A 22,069-nucleotide genomic window follows, 5' to 3' on the forward strand; every position below is an offset into this window, starting at 1 on the left:
TCTTAAATTAGCACAATTATGAGTTAGCTGTTAGCATTATCTCTGCTCAACGGAGCGAAGGATGCTCAGAAAACCTGACTGTTCTCGAGCGAGCTTTCCCTTTATATGGAGCCTTGTTTTGATACGCAAGCCTCAAAGATAAAAACCTATTAATTAATGAGTTAAAGAGGAATTGGTAGGATTATGTTATATTTGGACTGAGCTATGCTAGCAGCTAACAGCCACCATGAGAGATGGGAGTAGAATGAATGTTCTCATCTCTCTCACCAAGTAAGAGAACATGTGTATGTCCCAAATAGTTTTGCTTTGTGTTAAGAATACTGTGTGTGTGTGTGTGTGTGTGTGTGTGTGTTTGGACTCTGCACCTCAGCACACATTCACTCACATGCTCACACTAAGCTTTTCCTGTCAAAGCTGCCCTCTCTTGACAGGTTGAATCCAATCTATTTTAAGACTAAGTGTGTCCTGAGCTTCACGACCAAAACACACACACACACACAACCGCACTCAAACTAACACGCTCGCACAAACACACATTAACGCGCACACCCCTTCCAAGCTCTGCTCCGTCACTTCACTACACCGTCTCCCCACCCGGCCGGTAAATCCCACATCTGAATATTGCATGAGCAGCTGAGCGCTGGAGAGCCCCCGGCACACGCCTGAATAATGTGAAGGAGCCACGGCAGACTGATTATGCTACGTGTGTGTGTGTGTGTGTGTGTGTGTGTGCTGCAGCATTGGGCCCGTTTCCCCTGCTACAACTGGCATCTTCTTCTGGCTGGTTGTTATCAAGGTGTTAGCAGGCTGTCGCGTGTGGATCGGGGAGGGAAGCCAACAGCAGAGTGGATGAGGGTCAAATCCCGACCGTATGCTAATATACTCATTTCTAGACTTAAATATGCAGCAGCCATCGAGCTGCGGCAACTTAAAGGATACGTTCTCCATATTATGTCAATTCCTTGGCTCAAAAACTGTTGAATCAACACCTCCAAAGTCCGAACATTATCATCTACCCAAAGGTTGCATTTATTGCAAGACCCTTATTAATGTTGGGCTGCATTAGTTTGAGCTACAGGTGCTGCTAATAAACAAGTATCTGAATGCAGAATATTTCCTCAGAAGGATTAGTATGTATAATTGTTGGTGTTTAGCACATTGTCCGAATTGAAAATACTTCATGTATTTTCATATCTGAAATGTTATGAAGTCAATGTATAAATTAGCACGTATTGAAGTGTCACAACTGGAGCAACACATGTGACTATCACATGAAAAAACAAATAATCATTTGGGTAAAACACTCAAAGCGTTGCTCCTTTTTCCTTTCGCTGACGTGGTCATTGGCTCTTTTTTTTAGGTGAACATTTGCGCTCCCGAAAAAGTGTAAAGAAGCGAATCCAAAGTCGTGCCGGGTGCAGACAGGAGAGCAAAGTGAAGCCGCCGCAGAGCGAGTGATGGCAGCGCTGAGCGCGGCTGTACAGAATGAGGAGGATTCCTCATAATCCGCATCCCTTCTGACAGGAGTCATTAAAGTCCTTTGTCCCGTCGACATTCCCGCGTGGTGTTGATGGAAAAACGAGAGTCTGGTGACACTCTCAAATCACTTCATTGCACTAAGCGGCAGAAGAGCGTCGCCCTCCGATTCTGACGTCCCAGATAAAGCAGCCTGTTTTCTCCAATTAACAGATGCATCTTGGGATTCTTCTCCTTTTTTAGTTCTGTTTCTGAATAAGGGGCTCTGAGGGCTGTCAGGTCATTGTTGGGGGAGATTGTTACGTCCAATAATAATCACTGTTGTTGAACAGAACAGAACTGAACGCTTGGATTAACTTTATACTTTTGACTATGATTCCATAAATCCGAGGTTGAAAGCCTACTTTTACTTTTTGGATTAGGATTACACCATTTAAAAAAAAGAAGCTTTTAAATAATGCTTTTATAAGGTTCAACCAATGGCTCCCAATCAAAGAGACGCGTGTCCTGTAAAGAGGTCAACCCGATATTTATGAAAAGAATAACATATTTAAAAGAAAAATGAGTACTAGCTTCTTTCCTCTCCCTTTAATCATTCAAAACCGCTCAGGTTTCTCTTGTAGGATACAGTGCGACAGCCTGAACTAAACAACTTAACTGTACATAATACTGTTGCGCCCTCAATTACAGTCTAATATATAAAATATCACTCACAGGAGAACTTTGACTTTAGAATAATAACCCGTTTGATACTTAAAAATTGCTACAAGGAATTTTCCTCTTAAATCTCTTGTGTCTCCTTGGGACCAAAAGTGGTAACGTTCCCACACCAGACTCTTAAAAAAGCACCGATGTGGCTCAATGCTGCTTTGGGTCCTGGTTCCTTCCAGCGGGCACAGAAATACGGATCAACCGAGCTGATACTGTTCTTATTCTGAGTAGTACAAATATTGGTTCTCATACTTCCACCAGTATTGGTACAGACAGGTACAAACTTTCCCTGACTATTATTCCTGCTGTGGGTTTGCTTCTGCAGGACGGGCCAATAATTAGGATTCAAAGGCCGGCAGATGTCCGCGCTTGAAACCAAAATCCTGACTAAGAATGTCTGTCTGTCAAATCCGTTTTTGCAGCGTTTAAAATAAATAGTTGCATCGGCTGTGACTGTGCAGGTGTTTGTCTGTGCTCTCACGCTCGCTCCTCGTGCAACATCCACTTTCTTCATCTCCACCGCTCCTCCCGTACTGCTTTGATCTCCCTGCTTTTCTCTTTGCGCTATTTGTTTCTTGGCTCTTTGTGTCTCTGCTCTCTACGTATAAAATACCACTTGCAACCTCGTGGATCGCTGAGCTGCTGGTTGTGGGACCTTTGGGTTTGGAAGGGAGGGCAGTCTGGGAACCGATCCAGGCCCAGGACTCTCCATTCCCAGGCTTCCTGGCATCTTGCCCCGAGCCTCAGTCCACCAAGATTGTACCAGCCCAACCGGAGGGAAACAAGAAGAGCCTGATCATGATCACCATGAGCCTTTTTAAACTTTACACCTGGCGGGCGGGAGAAGGGCGAGCTAATGACCTCACTGGCCAGTCGATCTCTTGCTGGAGTCGCTGCTGTTGACGGACCCCGATCCAGTTCTATTTATACGGTGGAGACCAAAAATAGAGCAAACTTTCTGACAAACACGGCGTCAACTGACCAACAATGTCGCTTTGTACCTGCTAGTTGGATAGAAATGCAGGACCTTGAATGCAGGACTTTTTATTTGACGCTGAATATTTTTACGTTGCAGTAAGTACTCGTATTTTTGTGAGAAGATTCTTCGTTCTGAATGGCTCAACAAAGCAGAAGAATTCGCTTTGGAATTCAAATAACTGAATACAGTCGTCCTCCGTAATGTTTGTGCCTCAGGTTTCAGCGTAAACCACGAGGCCACTGCTGCTTCTTCTACCCTCTGAGCTCAAAGTATGTAGAAAGATCTCCTTTCAGTAGTTACATCAACACTATATGCTGCTGTGTGTGTGAGACACCAGTTTCCATGGTGACAGCTAAGCTGTGTGTCTGTTACGTTTGAAAAAGGTGTGCTGACGAGGCCGTGTTGCCTCAGACGTGTAAACACGCCTCGATGGAGACAAACACACAGGAATTACAGTCACGTCTCCGATGTCCATTGTGAGGGAAATGGAACACAACATGGCGGAGGGTTGATGATGGACATATAAGCCGCTGCTGCGATTTTGCTTTGAGTGCTGAAAAGCTCCATTATTAAAGGTTGTGTTTTGATTGAAGCCTGTCAGAGGGAGGAAAATGAAAGCTGTACCTGAGAGCACTGCAGGTTTCCTCCACATCCAAGAAAACATTTGGTCCACATAAGTGACCAATTGAAGTGGAGTGAAAGAGAGAATTTTTTTTATATTTTATATATTTTTCTTTTGCACTTTCTTTTAAAGAACACTCCGGCTGCGTTCGAATAGTCCTTTTTGCTTTGGAAGGTTCCTAACTGAGTGAAATCACCCAGAAGTAGTGAAGGTGGCCACCATGAGAAGAGCTTCAATGCTTCCCTACTTGGCTCCTTTAGGGTAGGAACCACTGGACCGTCCTTTACCAAAGGAAAGGAGATGATTCTGTCCCACAATTCTTTGCCGCTACAATATTTAAATAGTGACTCATTATCGGGCCGCTTATGAGAAAACTCATACCGTTAGCATAACCGTTAAGAACCGTTAGCATAACTTGTTTAACTAGTTAAATGTTGTGAACTTTAAATAATCTGATAAACTTGCTGCAAAGGTTGACATTGAAGTTGCTTAAAACTATCTTACTATATAAGACGCGCTTTGTCCTTTCCTCATGGATTCTCCATCTTTCCTTGAGCCCGTGACGTTTCCCACATGTCCTGTGCTTAGGAATAGACGTTAGGAGGCGAAAGTATCCAGCCTCGATCTTTTTTTAGATAATCCAAACCAGTGGTTCTCAACTGGTCCGGCTCCGGCACCCACCATCACCCCTTAATGACCCAAATCGGGGAACATTCTCAACTTTATTTCATGAAAATATGGTGCCGTTTGAACCTGAGATAGTATGGAGACAGAATACGTATGCCAACACAAAAACAAGTTTAATGAAAAAACAAAACAGCCAGCTGTTAATACTCATTTTTATTTTCCCAGGCAAAGGCCCATTAAAAAGGAGTCCGACCCACCAGTTGAGAATCACTGATCTAAACTATTAGGAGGAAAGCTGTCTCCACAGTAAGTGTACGTATAGAAATAGTAAAGGTAAGACTCTGGGCACCTTGGCTCGTGGCACCTCGCATCTTTAATGAGCTGCTCCCAGTTTGCTTTTTGTACAAAAAAGGCAATCGCTTTAAAAATACTAAACTCGCTGCGAGAGCGATAGAAAGCGTTCTTTTGTCTTCTTACCAGAACCCCGAGAGACGTGAGAATGTAGGTCACTGCAACTCATCCAACATTTATGCAACTGGGAAAAAATATGAGCTGTGTGTTCGGCAGGTGCAGGGAGATGATGTTAAATACCAAACGTGATTATATGCAGATGTCAGATTAACGAACGAATAATTAATAAACGCACACAACGAGACATACAGTGGTGTCCAATCACAAACATGCACCAGATAAGTGAAGAGAAAGCTTGCAGATGTAAGACGTTTCCAATGATTCCATAACTGCTGCAAGTGCTCCTCTTGGCTGAACATCTCAAACCAAATGCAGATCAGAGGTTCAAATTAGCAGGATTGTTACAGTCATTTTCAGGTTCACACCCGTTTATTGGGTTTCCGGAACATATCTAAGGGCCTCTGGTGTTCACTGTTGATTATGTGGTTTAAGGAATCCAAGCATCCGATGCACCACCGCACCATCAGATCGTAGCGGTCCAAAGGTAGTTCAAGCAAAGTTTGAGGAACAGTGCAGAGCACCTCATGAGCACCTTAGTGACATTAGCGACATGCTAAACATTGGAACAGTTTCTTGAACAGCTTTGGGAACGAAGCTCCATCCATCAATGGGCAGTTTTGGTGAGTCAGCGGTTGTGTTTGGCGTCGCTTATCAGTCCGTGCAGATATACGTCCATGAGCTGTTCAGTTGTTTTGCAATCAGAAGGCAGCCATCAACACAGAATAAAACTAACGTTTCTAACGAAGTTTATTGCTTGGTTTGTTGCAAAAGAGAAAAAATAAATGTGGCAGCGAATCACTGGGTTGAGCTGAAGCCTCCTGACAGTGTAAATGTCCGTGAAAATGTCAGAACAGAAGATGAACATCGTTATAATGCACGTCTCTTAATGTATTCCAGCCAATAAAGAGATCCCCCCCCCACACACACACACACACACACATGTTTAACCTACATCAGAGAAAGAGAAAGCATTTCCATGGCAACCAGGGAAATGCTTGGAGTCTGTGAGTAGCAGACCCATTTATTTGTTTGCGTTACATTAACAAATCTCAAAGCCCCCCATCTGTGCGTGTGCGTGTGCGTGCGTGCGTGCGTGCGTGCGTGCGTGCGTGCGAGCGCGCGCGCTTCATGTGCAGCATCTGTCGATTTACTGCTGGTCTTGTGTTTCAAATATTAGAGGTAATCGGATCCCTCTGCTCCTCTCGGTTGGATCTGGACTCAGCCGGCCTGTGTGGTGGGGCCATCAAAGTGACCCAAAGGTCGCTGGTGTGAATCCCTGAGACGATGGAAACCGGAGTAAAAGTTTAGAGCCTTTGAGCAACAGAAAACCAAAGTTGACTCCACCTAAATAAATACTTCTAAAATTGGATTAAAAGTGTATAGTTCTCATGGGTCTGCAAGTATGAAGTTATGAGGAACTAGCTTAGCAACTGCTGGACAAGGCTTTTTTTTCAATTATTTTTTTTAGGAAACATCGGACCAGTTGCAACGTAATGATTTCAGCGGCGTTAATGTCATGGTTAATTTATTCCCAACAACGTCTGGGGATCATCACCTCCGATGCTGCAGCCGTTTGTCTCACAAGAACTCAAACAAATGCCCCGTTAGAAATCAAAACACATTTGGGGGGAATTGATGACAGAGAGAGTCGTTTTTAATTCTTAAATATTGATGACTAAAGGAAAGATTGTGCTCCAGCAGAAGGGGCACTTTTCTCATCCAGGGCAAAAGGGCAAGATGGAGGTTTGTGAAAGCAGCGCGGGAGAAGCTTCTTCGATCGTCTTCTTCCGCCGCTCAGCCTTGAAGTGTTGTTGAACGTTACAGTTTAGGCCTGAAACGTCTTCGCTCTGTGGTCGGACGATGCGCTCACACCGAATGAGACGCAAATGTTTGGCACCGCAGGATTAGATGCAAAGTCTATGCAAAGACGCGATGAGACTGGAGCGGAGCAGATCTGCCACAGCAACATCCCGCCACTGCACTGGATATAGAACATTATGGTGCAGGATAATTGGATAAACGACACACCGATACCCAACGTTAAGTGAGATTTCAGGGAGTTTGATGTGCTTGAGCATTACACGGTGTCTTGACAGAAGGCGGAATGCCCACCGTCCAGTCCAGTGTCACGTGGAAGTTCTGCGATTGCTCCTCGTGATATCTGATATGCTATTAACTCCGTTCTTACATCGTGTCCAAGCATCTATTTCGGGGCCTGTGTTTGTGGGCGCGGTCCGGGGCAGAAGAGCAGGAAGCGGCAGTGTGAAGTATGGAGACCTCATTAGGGATCATGTAGCGTTATGGTCAGCTCAACGTGTCAAATTCTTGAATAGTTTTGTTGATCACAAAACACCTGAAAAAGAAATGGTATCCTCTCATCGTGGTAAATGCTAATTTGCCAATGTCCCCAAAAGTGTGTGTGCAAATTCACTTAACAAGGAACATGAATATCTAGTGAGCGTGTTGACATGGTCACCGTTGGGATGTTTGCATCATATTTGATCAGCAGCTTCAGGAGCAGTGATTGACAGCTGCTCCTCGGCTCCGATTGGTTGTTTTTCTTTGGAAGTGTGTGAATCTAGCGTCTGTCATTAGGACTTAAAAGGAGGAAGAAGAACCTGATTCGTTCCCGTGTTATCGGCCTGGTGTGCTACTTTCAGGGTATGCTAACAGTGTGAGCAAACCAGGACCAACAGTATTATTATAATGTTATTAAAGCTGTAGCTGAAAGTTCTAGATTTGACTTGTTACATTTAACCCTTCATGTAGGCGGACGATCGGTGCAGCAGAACCTACTTGTGTTTCCGTCCTGTCGTCCCTCTGCTGTGTGTATGCAGCACCTTGTCGACATACCTCGGCATCGGAGACACCAGATTCCTGTTGGTTTGTTGTTGCTACATGAATTAATTGCCTTTGCTATCGCAGCGCCCTTCTGGTCCTTCTGGTCCTTTCACCCCCCACTTCCCCCGGCAGAGCATCTGTGATCTGTGCCGAGCGGCCTCCTGGAACGGGACGGCTACAGGTGGCGGTCCGGGTGTTTGGGCGGACCGCCGTTGCTCTTGGGCTGCAGCGAGGGGACAGAACGGGGAGGAGCTTGCCTCAATGCGTGAACTCATTGTTTTAATCAGTTTTATAGTTTGGTGGATGTTGTCTTTTTGAACTCAATCAGACCTATTTGATTTTTGTTTTCCCTCTTGGGTGATCATCTGATGTATCAAAGGCAAAATGTACCAGAATTACATTAACATATTTCAGAGCCAGATGTCTTTGAGACACATTCCAGATGTTGAAAAGATAAACCAACTCTTGTGTCTGTGGGGTGACTCTATGGATGTCTGTAATAAGCTCTGCCAGGAACGCTGCTTCGCCACATCGAAGAGATTCAAAGCATTCAGTCACTTTAATTATTCATTATTTATTCAATTTATTGGTCTATTAGCAAACAGTGTCAGCATTGGTTACTTGTTTGGCATGTAATCACTTTTAATGTACAATATGAAAAATGCACCCATAGCTTTCCCTTAGAGTTGATGAATATATTTTGAATTTCAATGTTAAAATTAGCGTTGTAGGAGAAGAAATGAGCTAATGATCATTAATAATTATCATGGCGTCGCTTTGAGGTTATTGTTAGTCAGCAGATGATGTCAGTGCATAACCATCATAACCCATTCATACGTGTATCTGTGGCGGATGATGGAGAGACATTAGTTATTTAGCACAGGTTTTTCTTCTGGATTAAAAAATAGCCGACCACCATTTGTTCCAAGAAAATGTGAGCAAAGTCTCTTTAATATCCTCTAGATATGTGTAATTAAGTGTCAAAGGTTCATACTTCAGTCTCTCCTTCAAGGCATTTGTAAGAAGACTTTAAAGACTTTAAAAAACTTTTTTGGATGCAAACCCCACCACAACCCCCAAGTGCTTTATTTGAGGTACACGGCTGCTTCGAAAATAGGACACATCCTTTCAAAAGCCCTTCTTCAACAAAGGCTTTTTGATGTTATGAAACCCTGGAAACCAAATGATTTTTTATGAGGTCAAACACTCAGGACTTTGGGTCACGTACCAAAGAGAAATGGGTCAGATCCTCTTACAAATGAAGTAGTGTTCCACTGGAGATGTGATTTAAGTACTGCTCCTTTTGGGCAGATGCCGGGGCACTCACACGGCACTTGACAAATCCGTTGTGGGGGGATAAAAATGTCACTTCTAGGCAGAGCAGTGTGGCAGATATCACTGCCCCGCCACCCCACCCCTCCACCCCACGCAAACCAACATCCAGCCACCTAGCATAACTGAAATAGATGGTGCTGTGGGCTTTGGAACCGACGGGGTAGAACACAGAGAATGCGGCGTATTGTCCGTGCCGGAGCAGAAGACAATGCCGGCCTTCATTGCCTTGTGTCCATTGTGCTTGAGGTTTCTTGGGCTTGGCTGAAGAAGAGAAAGGTCTTCATTCAGTCAGCCGGTGGGGGGGGGGCTTCAAACCTGCCACTGTCATGGCGTCTCCTCTCTGCACCCCGATGTTGCGTTGCCCTCGGATCTGATTGATGCGGCGTTGTGTCAGTCAGCCGGCTCCTTTAGTTCCTCACCTCTCCGTCAGGTTTTTTTTTTTTTTTTGGCCTTTAGGTCTCAAAATAGGAGAAACGGAGAAGAGTGGAATTGCAACATCTCCCCACATCCCTTCCTCTGTGGCACAACAAACGACACCCAACGCCGTGTAGCTGTGCCCCAGAATAATTTAGGGGTGATGTCATTCCGCCGTTAAAAAGGGGCCGCGCTGAGTTGGGCTTCTTCTCTTCTTCTCCTGAATGCTCCAGTCAAAGGAACCAGAGAAAGCCTCAAAGGGGGAAAAAAAGAATCTTTTCCACGTTTTATCTTTTGAGGAAGTGTCTCAAAAAGTCGTGACAGGCTTGTTAAAGCAGCCTCCCCCCCCCCCCCCCCCCCCGCTCTCCCGCCAGCATCCAGCTTCAGTGTCTATTCAGAGGCCCGTCTGCTGCACCGCAAAGCGACAAAGTGATGGAAACGCAGGATTCAGCTCGGCCCGCACACATTAAGGTTTCTAACAAGCGCGGGAATTCTGAAAAGGTCGTGTGGACAATTCTCCTGCCGCTGCTCCAGTTACCAGTTTAGGTTTTTGATGAGAAAAGAAGTCAAACAAATAGTGTCCTTTCAACCAGGAGACCGTGTGAAAAAATATGTACATTTTGACTTGTGGGTCAGTTATTTTAACCTGAACTGAATTGAATCCTGCAAAGTTTATTTTGAAAAGAGCATACGTGTGTAACTTGGGGGAATGGAAACGGATGGCTGGGTATTGTAGAAAACACAATGAGATGAAGAGTCACCTTTACTGAGATCTCACACAATAAAGGCTGTGTGAGGTGAAGGTAAAGGAGATGTGAGAGTTGTTGTTCAAGCTTCTCTCACTGACCTGCTAAGTCACCAACACACACACACACACACACACACACACACACACACACACACACCAAAAATTGGGTATTTACAGATGTTTTTCTAAGGAGACACAAACCTCAAGGACGCACAAAACACTTTGGAAGGTTGACTTCTGTTTGTTTAGAAAACTTTCTCTCTCACTGAAATACTCTGTTATCTGCTCTCATTCGGCTCTGGAAGAACGCCGACCTCGGCGCGGGAGCGTCCGATGAATACGTGCCGTATGGGACGGATTAGCACATCGAACCTGTTTGACCGACAACGAGCTGTGTGCTGCGTAGTTGCGAGCGCTTTGTGAATCTGTGTGTGTGTGTGTGTGTGTGTCCCTGCAGGTTGTGCAGTCTGACTCTGAAGAAGCTGGTCGTGGTGAGAGAACTTGATAAAGAGCTGATCTCTGCGGCCATAGCGGTTAAAATCCAGGTATATGACACACACACACACACACACACACACACACAGGTGTGCACAAACCAACAGAAGATCTCATGACTCCTCTGACCTTTTAAATCTCAGTCTCTACTATAGTGCAGAAAAAAGGCCATACTAGTTTATATTTTGTTGTTGTTATTTTAAATCCACACTTTGTTGCATGTAACTTGTTAGAATATATTGAACACTAAAGACAGTAACATATTTTAATATGGTCTCATGCCACCGTAGCCCGACTTTGATGATCATCAAACCCGTTGATGACCAGAAAATAGGACAAATGCAGGAAATATGTACTGTGACATAGTTTGCTCAGCGATAGTTTAACGTCACCGTGAAGCACATTGCATAACATTTGACACATGTTTTCATTCATGCAAATGCAGCACATGCAGCTTTCTGCACATGCAGCTTTCAGTGTTTCTTTGCAAAGGATGCAGCTGGCTAAAATTTACAACAACAACAAAAAAAATCCCTTAACCCGACATTGAAAGGATTCAGGGAAAAAACTAAAACAAAACCAAAGCGTCATAGGGAAAACACCATTTTATTCAACGTTTTTATTGTTCTACTCACAAAGGGATTAAGTGAAAAATTTAATTTTTAAAATTCGTATTAAAAATGTTGTATGCATGTCTGCTTATCTCACACATGACAAGATGAATACAATTACTCCAGAATTTCCAGTTTATTCTCATATATTCCTGTTAATTCCAGTGGAAACTTTAGAATATTTTCTGAATTTTGCAACCCGCTGCATTAAACCCCTTGCATGTGTTGTACAGGGCTCCAAACGGATCTTGCGCTCCCACGAGATCGTGCTGCCACCCAGTGGCTCCGTGGAGACCGATCTGGCTCTCACCTTTTCACTGCAGGTAGAACAACAAAATCACCATGCTGATGTTTGGTATATTTGAATGTATTTCCTCATTCAGGTGAGCGCTTACAGAGTTAAGTGTGGCTTGAGTTTTATGATCATTGTTGCCGTGGAAATCCCTCAAACTTGCACATCCGTAAGATGTGGTGCTCTCTTTTGTATTTTGCAGATGCATCTCGTTTTGTGTGTGCACATAGGACTCAGTGTTAAAAGATATGGGGTAATACTCTAGATATTGCTTCCTGTCAACAAATCCACTAAAAAGATCAAAACAAACAAGCTGTCAGTCACTGTGCCAACGGCTCACGACTCCTCCGGCATTCGCCGTTTCCACTGAAGACGAGTGACAAATTAATACTAATAGAATAGAAGCATGTCATTTTCTCGAATGGCAGGGGACAGCGGTTCTCTCTGACCTCCCCTCAGTTCTCTTCTGGTTTCAAGTGGTTGTGGCCTTGTTTTACAAAGGTGACGTCACAGCTGCATTTAGGTTGTGTGCTCGTTTTCACTCAGTCAAACACAACGCACCAACAATCCCTCTTTTATTGCTCTTTAGTCTTAAATATTTTATGTACTCAAGAAATTCTTGTATTAAAAACCGAGGTTTCAGGGGCCGTAAGCAGCAGGAGTAAATTTAATACTCTGCTTAATATTTACTGCAGCAGTTTGTAAACATGGGATCAACCCCAAAATATCCTGCAGCATCTTAATGAAGAAACGTGTAGCAGCTAACCTAAGAGCATTTGGGCAAAATGGAGCAATAAGGGGAAGAAGAATAAAGTTTTATGAGTGTGCACGTGTGTGTGCGCGTGTGTGTGTGTGTGCGCCTACGAGGGGAAATCAGTTGATGGGTTTTAGTCTTTTTATGGAATTTATTCACCTAATTTAAACTACCAGTTCAGTGATTTTCTCTGCCGGTTTCCTCTCCTTCAGTACCCTCACTTCTTAAAACGAGAAGGAAACAAGCTGCAGATCATGCTGCAAAGGCGGAAGAGATACAAGAACCGAACCATCCTGGGCTACAAGACTCTGGCAGTGGGATCAATCGACATGGCCGAGGTACAGTGCGGGCCGCGCTGCAGCAAACCGCCACCCATTATGGGGCTTGGAGACGGCGGGCAATGTGGTTTGTGTGGTCGGTGGAGGATAACGTGGTCTCTTCAGGCACACTTTGTGCCTTGAGGGGTCTCAGGAGAGGAGGAGGCACAGAGGTGCATCAGCTCCAACAGGCTGTCAGTCAACGTAATGAGAAAACGGTAGATGTTGAAGCTGTATGTTGACCTTAGGAGACATCTTCACCGGGGGGGATTGGCCGGGCCTCGTGTCCTCTTAACTCCTGCCTGTTTGAAAAGCTGCCTCGAGAAATTCCATTAGCACTTTAATTAATCTGGATGAATTGTACCTCTATCTGAGAAAGGCTTCAGATAATTTCACTCTCTCAGCGCAAACCTGCTTCTTTTCAAACTCTCCTTAAAGAAGTGAAGGAAACTCAGTGGTTCAGATGCTTCCTTTCCTTCCCTGTGTTTTGATAACCAAGAATACATGAATACAAGTCTTCCTTCAGATGAATGTGAAAGGTTCAGTTCACACGCTGCTGATGCGCTCAGTGGAGATTATCAAGGTCACATTTCAGCGGCCGAGGCACAAAAAAAAAAAAAAACACACGCAAGAGCTGGAGCTGCTTTAGCACAAGAAAGAAATGGTTCTCATCTTTTTAAACTCAAGGTTACAAAGAGGCTTTAACACAACAAACAATGTACAAAGCAAACAGCAAAAGGCCGACTTGGTCTGACGCGAGCAGAGAGACTCTGCTGAAGTGACCTGCAGCGTAGAGGATGACCTTTGTTCCAGAGAAGTGAAAAATCCCCCTAGACACCATTGAGCTGGAATAATAAAGACACCTGGAGGGAGAAAAACAGTTATAGATCATTTTACAAGATTGTCGACGTTTAAATTTGATTGTTCAACATGAGTGAAACCGGTTTTTGACTGTTTTCTTTGCCTCAGTAACTTGAATCACATTAAAGTTTTGTTCCATATCAAACTGATTTTGTTGAATTCAAAATTGAATGTCCGGGCCTGCGGCCCATGATGGTTAGGAGAGACATCTCATGCACGGCCCACGATCATAAAACATGCAACGTCAGCAGTGTCAACGTCTCCTTTGCATTTTGGGTATTAAGTAGTAAGGATTCCTCTGTCTCCCACCAGGTGATGCAGCACCCGACCGAGGGAGGCCAGGTTCTGCCTCTCTGCAGCAACCAGAAGGAGCTGCTGGGGAAGGTGGCCGAGATCTGGATCGTTTCTCTGTCCAGTCAGCCAATAGACCACGAGGAGGCCGCCCTGCAGGGGGGACAGAAGATCAAATGCTCCGGTACACTATTTTTTAAAGCTCTGGTGGCCTGCAGTGTGCCGTACGCCATGTTCATGCACAGCCTGGCTGCGTGTGCAGTTTCACGAGGTCATTGAAGTATGAGGCGTCTCCTCGACGGCCGTCTTTTAAACTTCCCGCTTGTCCTCGTCTTCAGATAACTACTCGGAGGAGGAGTACGAGAGCTTCTCCTCCGAGCAGGAGGCCAGCGACGACGCCGTGCAGGTTCAGGTGAGTCCGCCTCAACGTCATTGAAGGTCGTGGCGCAAAGACATTCAAGTCTCCATCTTGGTCAAGTCGGCTGATAATAATCTGTTCTTGCATTATTTGCTGAGTAAAACTGTAAATAATGCATTGTTTTATTTTGTAAAGGCGGCTGGTTTTGAACTTAATGTGCGTTTTATCTGTCAGGATCTGGAGGATGACGAGTACGATGTGAGGAAGCCAAAGAAGCAGAGGAGGTCGATTGTGAGGACCCCCTCCATCACCAGAGTAAGGGACACGGCCCGGCTGTAAGATAAACAAACAATGCATGGAAGTGTTTAGTTTGAGCGTCCCTTGGGGACCCCTAGTTCCATGATGGTAAAACACGGGTTTGGGCTATTTCCTGGCAGGGGAAGTGACTACTCTGTGGAAGAGGTGTCGACTTGAGTTGGACACGAGCAAGACGTGATCCCCTCATTTTATGAATTCAGATTTGACTTGACCGTTAAATAAACTTTCTTACATTGATTCATTTGCAAGATCGAACACGCTTTAATGGCACCCTTCAAATAGGTCTTTGCAGAGTCCTTTATAGAGCTCAGCAAACCGGAGCAGGAGATAAAAGCCCCAAGTAGACGTGTGCATGATGTTGCTTGATTATTGATTTACAGGAGGGATCGATAGCCAGCACAAACTGCGAGTGCATCTACTGCCGGTAAAATGGAGGATGCCAGCGGCTCTTTTCCCTCCATCGAGTGCTGAGCATAAATCCTACCTGCTTCGCAGACTGACGGGCGGCCGTGTGTTTGCTCTCCTGTGTTTTAGCAGCAGAACTTTAAGCAGCGCGTGGTGGCTCTCCTCAAGCGCTTCAGAGTCTCAGATGAGGTGAGTGTTTCTCGTGTTGCCCGCGCTGTGGAGCTGCTGAGCTGCCAAACATGCCAATGTCTGTCTGTGTGTGTGTGTGTGCGTGTGAAGGTGCTGGACTCGGAGCAGGACCCCGCAGAGCCGCCCCCCGAGGTGGAGGAGGAGGACCTGGACCTGGACAGCGTCGAGTTTGAGAACCCGAGTGACAGCGGCCCGGAGCTGGACGACGACGACAGCGTCCTCAGCACCCCAAAACCCAAACTCAAGTGAGTGGTTCCCCGCGTTGAGCAGCTCGGGACGGATCGGGCCAATGGGTTCTGTGCCAATGACATTTTGATGTCAATATCTTAAAGCGACTTTAAATGCATTTCCAGTGTTTCTTTTAGATTGTAATACTTTGTAAAAGCGACACTTTCTACCTCTTGGTTTAATCTATAAAGAGAAGATTGACTTTGAGTCCCCAGTGTGAGTAGAGCTCCATTATAAGCCGGATCTTTTAACTTTATTCAATTCCTTCTTATTTCATTAACCTTTTGGTCTTTCTGCCGAGAAAAGCTGCTTGAACGTTCCCTTCAGCCCAGATCCTTTCTTGTGTTTCAGGCCGTACTTCGAGGGTCTCTCCCTCTCCAGCTCTCAGACGGAGATCGGCAGCATCCACAGCAGCCGGAGCCACCGGGAGCCTCCGAGCCCGGTGAGCGACGGCACAGCCATCCTGCATGAGCTCAGCAGGGATTTCCTCCTTCATTTAGAACATGCAACTGGTTCATTTCACAGGATATCCCACTTCACTGAGTGAAGTCAGATTTTCATCACTCTGCAGGTTTAGACCAGTTCCAAAGGGAGTTTGCTTATGAGACTCTAGGGCTTCCGTTGAACTAATGATTCATCACAAGACGTCCAATGTGAAATCAAAGTTGCTGGGGCTCCATCAAAACCAGCTTGCGCTTATTATCCTCCTCACCTACTCATTCCAGATGGATCCGGATAAAACCAAGTGTGCTGGCGGCAAGTTTCCAGGCGACGGCGTGTCTGGTAACGTGTCCTTTGTGAGTATCAACTCTGCTCAGAAGGCCGTTTTGAGTGAATCGGGTTGCTAAGCAACAGATTGGCCTCATGTTTACTGCATGTCAGCTTCTGTCACTCACTCACACACTTATCCTGTGTGTCGGCGTAATACAACCTCACGATATCTTGGTTGTTCTTTTAATTGTGAAAAGTAACATCATATCACACGCATGTATCTCCTTCTCACTCTATTTAACAATGGATGCCTCATGCGCCGTGCTGCTGGTTTTCCCTCTTTGTGTTTTCTCAGGAGCAGCCCGAGCCGGTGACTCCGACCACAGAGCTGGAGATGGACAACATGGACACGTTTCTAGAGCGACTACCGCCGAGTGGCAAAATGACCAAGACGGAGTCACTAATCCTTTCATCCAACAGGTAGAAATGCACAAACACCAGCAATCAATCGCTCTTTTAAACCAATGATGTACAACTCCAGGTGTTCTTGGGGAGCCATAAAGAAGAGCAGGATTACTGGGTCACTAGTGTCTATTCAAAGACAAAATCACTCCTCTTTTTCATTCATTGATGAGTAGATGTGTGTTTTTGCGTGTAATCATCTCATGATCAGATCAGGGTTTATGCTTTGAGTCGTTCACCGTTGCGTCCATCGCTCCTGCTCCTCGCGCTACAGTCTTCTGCCGTTCTCCGTCTCCAGGCAGGAACCAAAGTTGGCGGGGAGGAGAGGCAGGAGCACGTCGCTGAAGGAGCGCCAGCCCAGCAGGCCGCAGAACGAGCGGGCCAACAGCCTGGACAACGAGCGCTCCCTGGACACGCGCTGCCACCTGCAGGTAGGAGGAGAGCGCTGCAGGCGAGTCCGCGGGACGTCCTTCAGATTCCTCTCTCGGAAACAACTCGGCCGCTTTTAAGTTTTTTGTTCACTTCTCCTTCACAATCTTCTCAAACGTGTTTTATGGGTCCTGATTTCAACCCTGCGTAGATTCCAAGAAAGACAGTGTACGACCAACTCAACCACATCCTGGTGTCCGACAACCACCTCCCCGACAGCATCATCCTCGTCAACACGTCGGACTGGCAGGGCCAGGTGAGGAACACCTGCACGAGGCGCTTTGGAAGGCTGCTTTTATCTTGACAAACATATGAACAACATCTAAACTGAAATAAATATATTCCTAAGCAACATCCCATAAAAATGGAAAAACTCATCTTTAATAGCCCACGTGTGATTCTTCCTCTCCTCCCGTCTTAGTACCTCTCGGATATGCTGCAGAACCACCACCTCCCCGTGGTGTGCACCTGCACCACGGCCGACATCCAAGCTGCGTTCAACACTATCGTCTCCCGCATACAGAGATTGTGAGTCAACCTCTCACACGTCCGCTTGTCTTTCGCCATCATGCGTTCACGCGCATCTTCTCAGCGAAAGCTGTTGAACAAATGATTGTGAAACAGTACGCCGTCTGTTTCTTTTCTCTCCTAGTTGCAACTGTAACTCCCAGACGCCAATTCCCATAAAGATCGCGGTGGCCGGCGCGCAGCACTACCTCAGTGCTGTTCTGAGGCTTTTTGTGGACCACCTTTCCCATAAGACCCCCGACTGGCTGGGCTACATGAGGTTCCTGATCATCCCTCTGGGTTAGTAACAGCAGTAATGCTGCTACTTGTTGTTGTTGTTGTATCTAAATGTGCTTCATTTGTTCAAACATGAGCGCAAGGTTGTAATTGATGAGGTAATGGTGGCGACTTCTGGTTGTCTTTCTAGCTGTATTAGTGCGTCCCGAAATAATGTAACACTGTCTAACTGTTTGTCTTTGGTTTAGGTGCACATCCAGTCTCCAAATATCTCGGCACTATTGACTATCGATACAACAGTTTGTTCCAAGACGCTGCTTGGCGGGACCTGTTTCACAAGCCAGAGGCTCCGGTTATTGGTGGGCGCTCTGCTTACTCACCTTTCTAACTAGTACACGTTTTAATATAGGGTCTAAAAGGAGCCGTGTGTGGAATTTAGTGGCATCTAGCGGTGAGGTGGCAGATAGAGAACTAAGCCGGCTCTTATAATGTTCGTTGAGTATATTATGGTCCCATTCTGAGTTTAATGGGCCATAAATACACATTAACAGGGTGCCAAGAAACAAGATGGCCTAAAAGACTAAATAAAGACTTCAAAACCAATGGTTGGCATCTCAACGACTACAAACCTTTCTTGTATACAGTGTTTGGTAAAAAATGCTAAAGGGAGGGGCAACAAGGTGAAGCACACTGGCTCCTTATGTTAGAGATGAACGCCTCACTAACACAACAGTGGTTAGTTTCAGGGGATTAAACGGAAGAAAACGATTTCTGCCCAAATCCTGCACACGATTCCTCTAAGACATCACCAACAATTGTGTATTTTGAATAAGGTATTTGAACATTGGGAGATGTGTTGATGTTGACACTCAGCGCTAGATGATTAATTGGTCCTGTGCAGCCCAGCAGAACCCAGACGTGGTGTCCAGGGTGACTCAGTACATGGTGGGAGCCAACGGAGCCCACCAGCTTCCCATCGCGGAGGCCATGCTCACCTACAAACAGAAGAGGTGTGTTTTCATCCCTCGCTTGCTCACGTTTTACACCGAGCCGTAGTTTTTGTGAGCTACAGGGAAAGACTTGTCCCACAGGAAATGCTCCTAACGCAGAGCTTTCAGCAGTTTTTCAAAAGGGGGAATGAGTTTAGCTGTTGCAAACCTGATATGTTAACTGGCTTTACAAAATACATTTTATACTTTTTTTTCTTTAGAATTTTATAAAATGCATGCATAAGTCAAGAAAATCTCTCCATGTTGGCTTGATCAGCAGGATCTGAATTGTGTTGCGTTTGGACCGGATGTGACCGGCCTGTGCTTGTCGCCAGTGGCAACAGAATATACAACTGAAACAACGCAATATTCTGTTTGTTCAAACCCCTTTTGAGAAAGTTAAATTTGTGTTGTAAAGTTTATGTGTGAGTGGCGGTGTGTGTCTTTTAAAAACATTGCTGTCTCTCCATCACTGTGTGTGTCTGTGTGAATAACTTGTTTTTTGAAAATATTTTGTTGTACTTTTTCTTTTCTTTCTTTGAAGGAAAAAGAGCTTTCATTTTGATTTTGCAGTAAGGTATTGTGGTCGCTTGAGTTTCTCTTGTAGCCTGGTGATTAGTGTGCTCTCGGTTTGTTTTTCCCTTCTTCTCTTGGAACTTGCCACTTTAACAGCTCTCTCCAGGGCACAGCGCACCGTTGTAAATAACATACGCACACAGTTTGAGATTTTTACAACCAACTAAAACTGCATAGGGTTAAGTTTTTACTTTTAAACAACTCTGTCCCTTTAGTCCAGGCGGAATTGTGTAAGGCTCATCAATATATTGTGTTAAATGAATAAAGAAAACATACGTTAGTCAGTGGGATATTGTTTAAATACATGAAAATAAGATAAAAGTCAATCGCTAAACTTCTAGATAATCCGCGTTGACGTCTGTAGAAATCCGGTATCAATGTAGATCGTATACATCTGGCTGACAAAACTTAACTGCTGATTTAAATGATATTTTCCTATTTTTCTGCAACGCTACAAGTAGCAGCTAAGGATGACGTGTCCGTCCAAAGGTATCAAAACGTTTCAAAAGTCCCTCGATAAATGAATTAATAGTTTTTGTGTGAAGATGACGCAGTTTGGAGCCGAGCTAGGTGTTTCCCTTTGCTCACAGTCTTTATGCTAAGCTAAGCTAATCAGCTGCAGCTTTGCATTCTCCATACAGGTAGTTAGAGGGATGAAGATATTGTATTTTCACCCCTGAAACTATCAAACTAACCCACAGTGAAGAGAGCAAATAAGCGGTTTGACAAGAAGTTGAATGAACGGTTCCTCTTACTGCGTCGGGCAGATGTTTCTGAGCACATTTTATAAACAACGAGTTTCTAGAATGAATCCATTGCTTGTGCGCTGTTTTTGTTATTCTTGTCCTTAATGGACAACAAAGAAAGACGGTCGTGACGGCGTATTGATGAGGCTGCGAGGACACTGAATAATAAAATATGCTGATAAAGTGGCAAGAGACCAAATCCATCAGCTCTGTTCCCTTTGCTTCCTTCCTGCTGCTGCTTCTCCACAGTGTCGTTGTGCTTTTGGCCATCTGTGTCTGTCTGCTATTGTTCAGTTAGAAGTAGAAAAGCTGCACAGCATCTGTGAAAGGACAACGTCAAATAGTGAGTAGCACTTTTATTCGTGCTAGAATGACATCAGGATAAACGGTTAAGGAAGGTCAACTCTGCCATCGAATGACCAACTGTACGCTTCTGACACGTTTTAAAATGATAATCTTTAAATCTATTCAATAACAATATTTTATGCTCGATGTCTTCTAGCAGGTGGCATCAACTGTTGTTTTAAATCAATTATTAAGCTAAACACTTCTCGTGCCCACTAATATTTTCTAAACCATCTTTCCAAACTGAATTCCATACATATAAATCTCCATGACAGTCATTTGACAGGAAATTGAAGAAAATTAAGTGTTTTCTATTCTTTGACATGGGCGAGGCATATAAAAAATAGTTACTAAGAAACTTACAAACATCCACCATCTTCACAAAGTTATTAAAGAGTCAAAGATAATGATAATATCCACACACCGCCGCTATGATGCAAACATCGAAATTATACTAATACCATTTATTCTGTTCTTTACCTGGAACCCGCACATGTCGGGTCGACGCCCATCTTTAGGGAGACGCCTCCCACATTAAGATAACATGTGGCTTAACCACGTCGGACAGAAGTCCTATATGTGTTCCGTCTTAATCCATCCCTCCAAGGCCCCATGGACATTTAACACTCGCACCCCAGGCAACATCTGTCTCTCTCTCTCTGGCTGCGCCCGACAACCGATTACAGCCCAGATGTGTTGTTGTGTTCGGGAACTGTGACCCGCTGCAGACCGCCTCCTCTCTTTCTCCCTCTGTAGTCTGTCCGTTTCCTCCCTGGGGGGGGCGATGGCAGGTTTCTTCAAGGCAAGAGCAACAACCTTTCACATCATGTAGCGCCTTTGCATTTAGACTACAAACCATAGAACCATTCTTCAAGCTATTTTTCTGGTCTTTGCCAGGAAAATAGTTCATGGAAGGCTTGTAAGTGCAGCTGTGCACTGCCGCTCTCAGGTAGCGCGTGGAGCCGGAGAGGTTGTGCCTTTTAGGTTGATGCTCTTCCTTCTCGTCCACTTCTTTTTAGTTTAGTTGCCCCCCCCCCTCCCTAATAGACTTGCCCCTCCCCTTGAATGCCCTTCTAGTTTTGTTGGATCCAACGTGCGTTTGCAACAGCTGGATGGCTTAGTCGGAGGCCCCGAATCGGCCACTTGCTTGCATGTTTTGCTCTTTGCTTCAACGAGGGCGCCGCGTCTCTTCTAGTGGATGGTTAGCGCTCCGCAGCGAGTTCAGCATGCTACGTTGATTCTCTTTGTGATGGCTTTGCCAACTTTCAATGCCATGGAAACCTACACGGTTTCCATATGTGAAATCAGCATCACACTAATTGCTAGATCTCGTTTTGCTCACTGTAGATTTCTTTGAATAATCTTTTAATGATCAAGCGTTTGGGAATGCTTGCAGGAGTCCGTCCTCTTTGATTGCTTGTAAATCATTTTAATTTCGTTGCCTCCACAACACATTGACTCTTTTATTGTATCCTTCTCACGCGATCTCTCCACAGTCCGGATGAGGACTCCTGTCAGAAATTCATCCCCTTCATTGGTGTAAGTAGCCACTTTATTTGTCTAAATAGTAACTGTGTGTTGATTTTGTCTGTTCAGTGTTCACTCTCTTTCAACAGTTGAACAAAAAACTCAAGTAATCATGTTTAATCTTTTGGATTCTGCAGATGGTGAAAGTTGGCCTTGTGGAGCAAACATCTGCAACATCAGGCAAGCCAGAAGTTTTT

At 45.0% G+C, this 22,069-nt stretch overlaps 1 protein-coding gene across 6 annotated transcripts in view; it reads left to right on the forward strand.

Annotated features, from left to right (window-relative positions):
* Positions 1-22,069, forward strand: part of pacs2 (phosphofurin acidic cluster sorting protein 2) — a 38,481-nt gene that overhangs the window by 11,836 nt on the left and 4,576 nt on the right. For 3 of the 6 annotated variants that reach the window (XM_040199096.2, XM_078089776.1, XM_078089780.1), the window contains 20 exons: positions 10,682-10,769; positions 11,564-11,653; positions 12,589-12,714; positions 13,867-14,029; positions 14,184-14,257; positions 14,438-14,518; positions 15,056-15,115; positions 15,206-15,360; positions 15,695-15,785; positions 16,069-16,140; positions 16,410-16,534; positions 16,815-16,947; positions 17,097-17,201; positions 17,367-17,473; positions 17,598-17,752; positions 17,938-18,048; positions 18,591-18,699; positions 19,223-19,255; positions 21,842-21,884; positions 22,010-22,052. In XM_040199096.2, the coding sequence (XP_040055030.1) occupies positions 10,682-10,769; positions 11,564-11,653; positions 12,589-12,714; positions 13,867-14,029; positions 14,184-14,257; positions 14,438-14,518; positions 15,056-15,115; positions 15,206-15,360; positions 15,695-15,785; positions 16,069-16,140; positions 16,410-16,534; positions 16,815-16,947; positions 17,097-17,201; positions 17,367-17,473; positions 17,598-17,752; positions 17,938-18,048; positions 18,591-18,699; positions 19,223-19,255; positions 21,842-21,884; positions 22,010-22,052 (1,964 nt within the window). The remainder of the gene's footprint in view (positions 1-10,681; positions 10,770-11,563; positions 11,654-12,588; positions 12,715-13,866; positions 14,030-14,183; positions 14,258-14,437; positions 14,519-15,055; positions 15,116-15,205; positions 15,361-15,694; positions 15,786-16,068; positions 16,141-16,409; positions 16,535-16,814; positions 16,948-17,096; positions 17,202-17,366; positions 17,474-17,597; positions 17,753-17,937; positions 18,049-18,590; positions 18,700-19,222; positions 19,256-21,841; positions 21,885-22,009; positions 22,053-22,069) is intronic. The other 3 variants (XM_078089777.1, XM_078089778.1, XM_078089775.1) reach the window with 2 other exon arrangements.

The sequence above is a fragment of the Gasterosteus aculeatus genome, chromosome 15 (assembly GCF_964276395.1).
Source record: "Gasterosteus aculeatus chromosome 15, fGasAcu3.hap1.1, whole genome shotgun sequence".
Lineage (NCBI taxonomy): Eukaryota > Metazoa > Chordata > Actinopteri > Perciformes > Gasterosteidae > Gasterosteus > Gasterosteus aculeatus.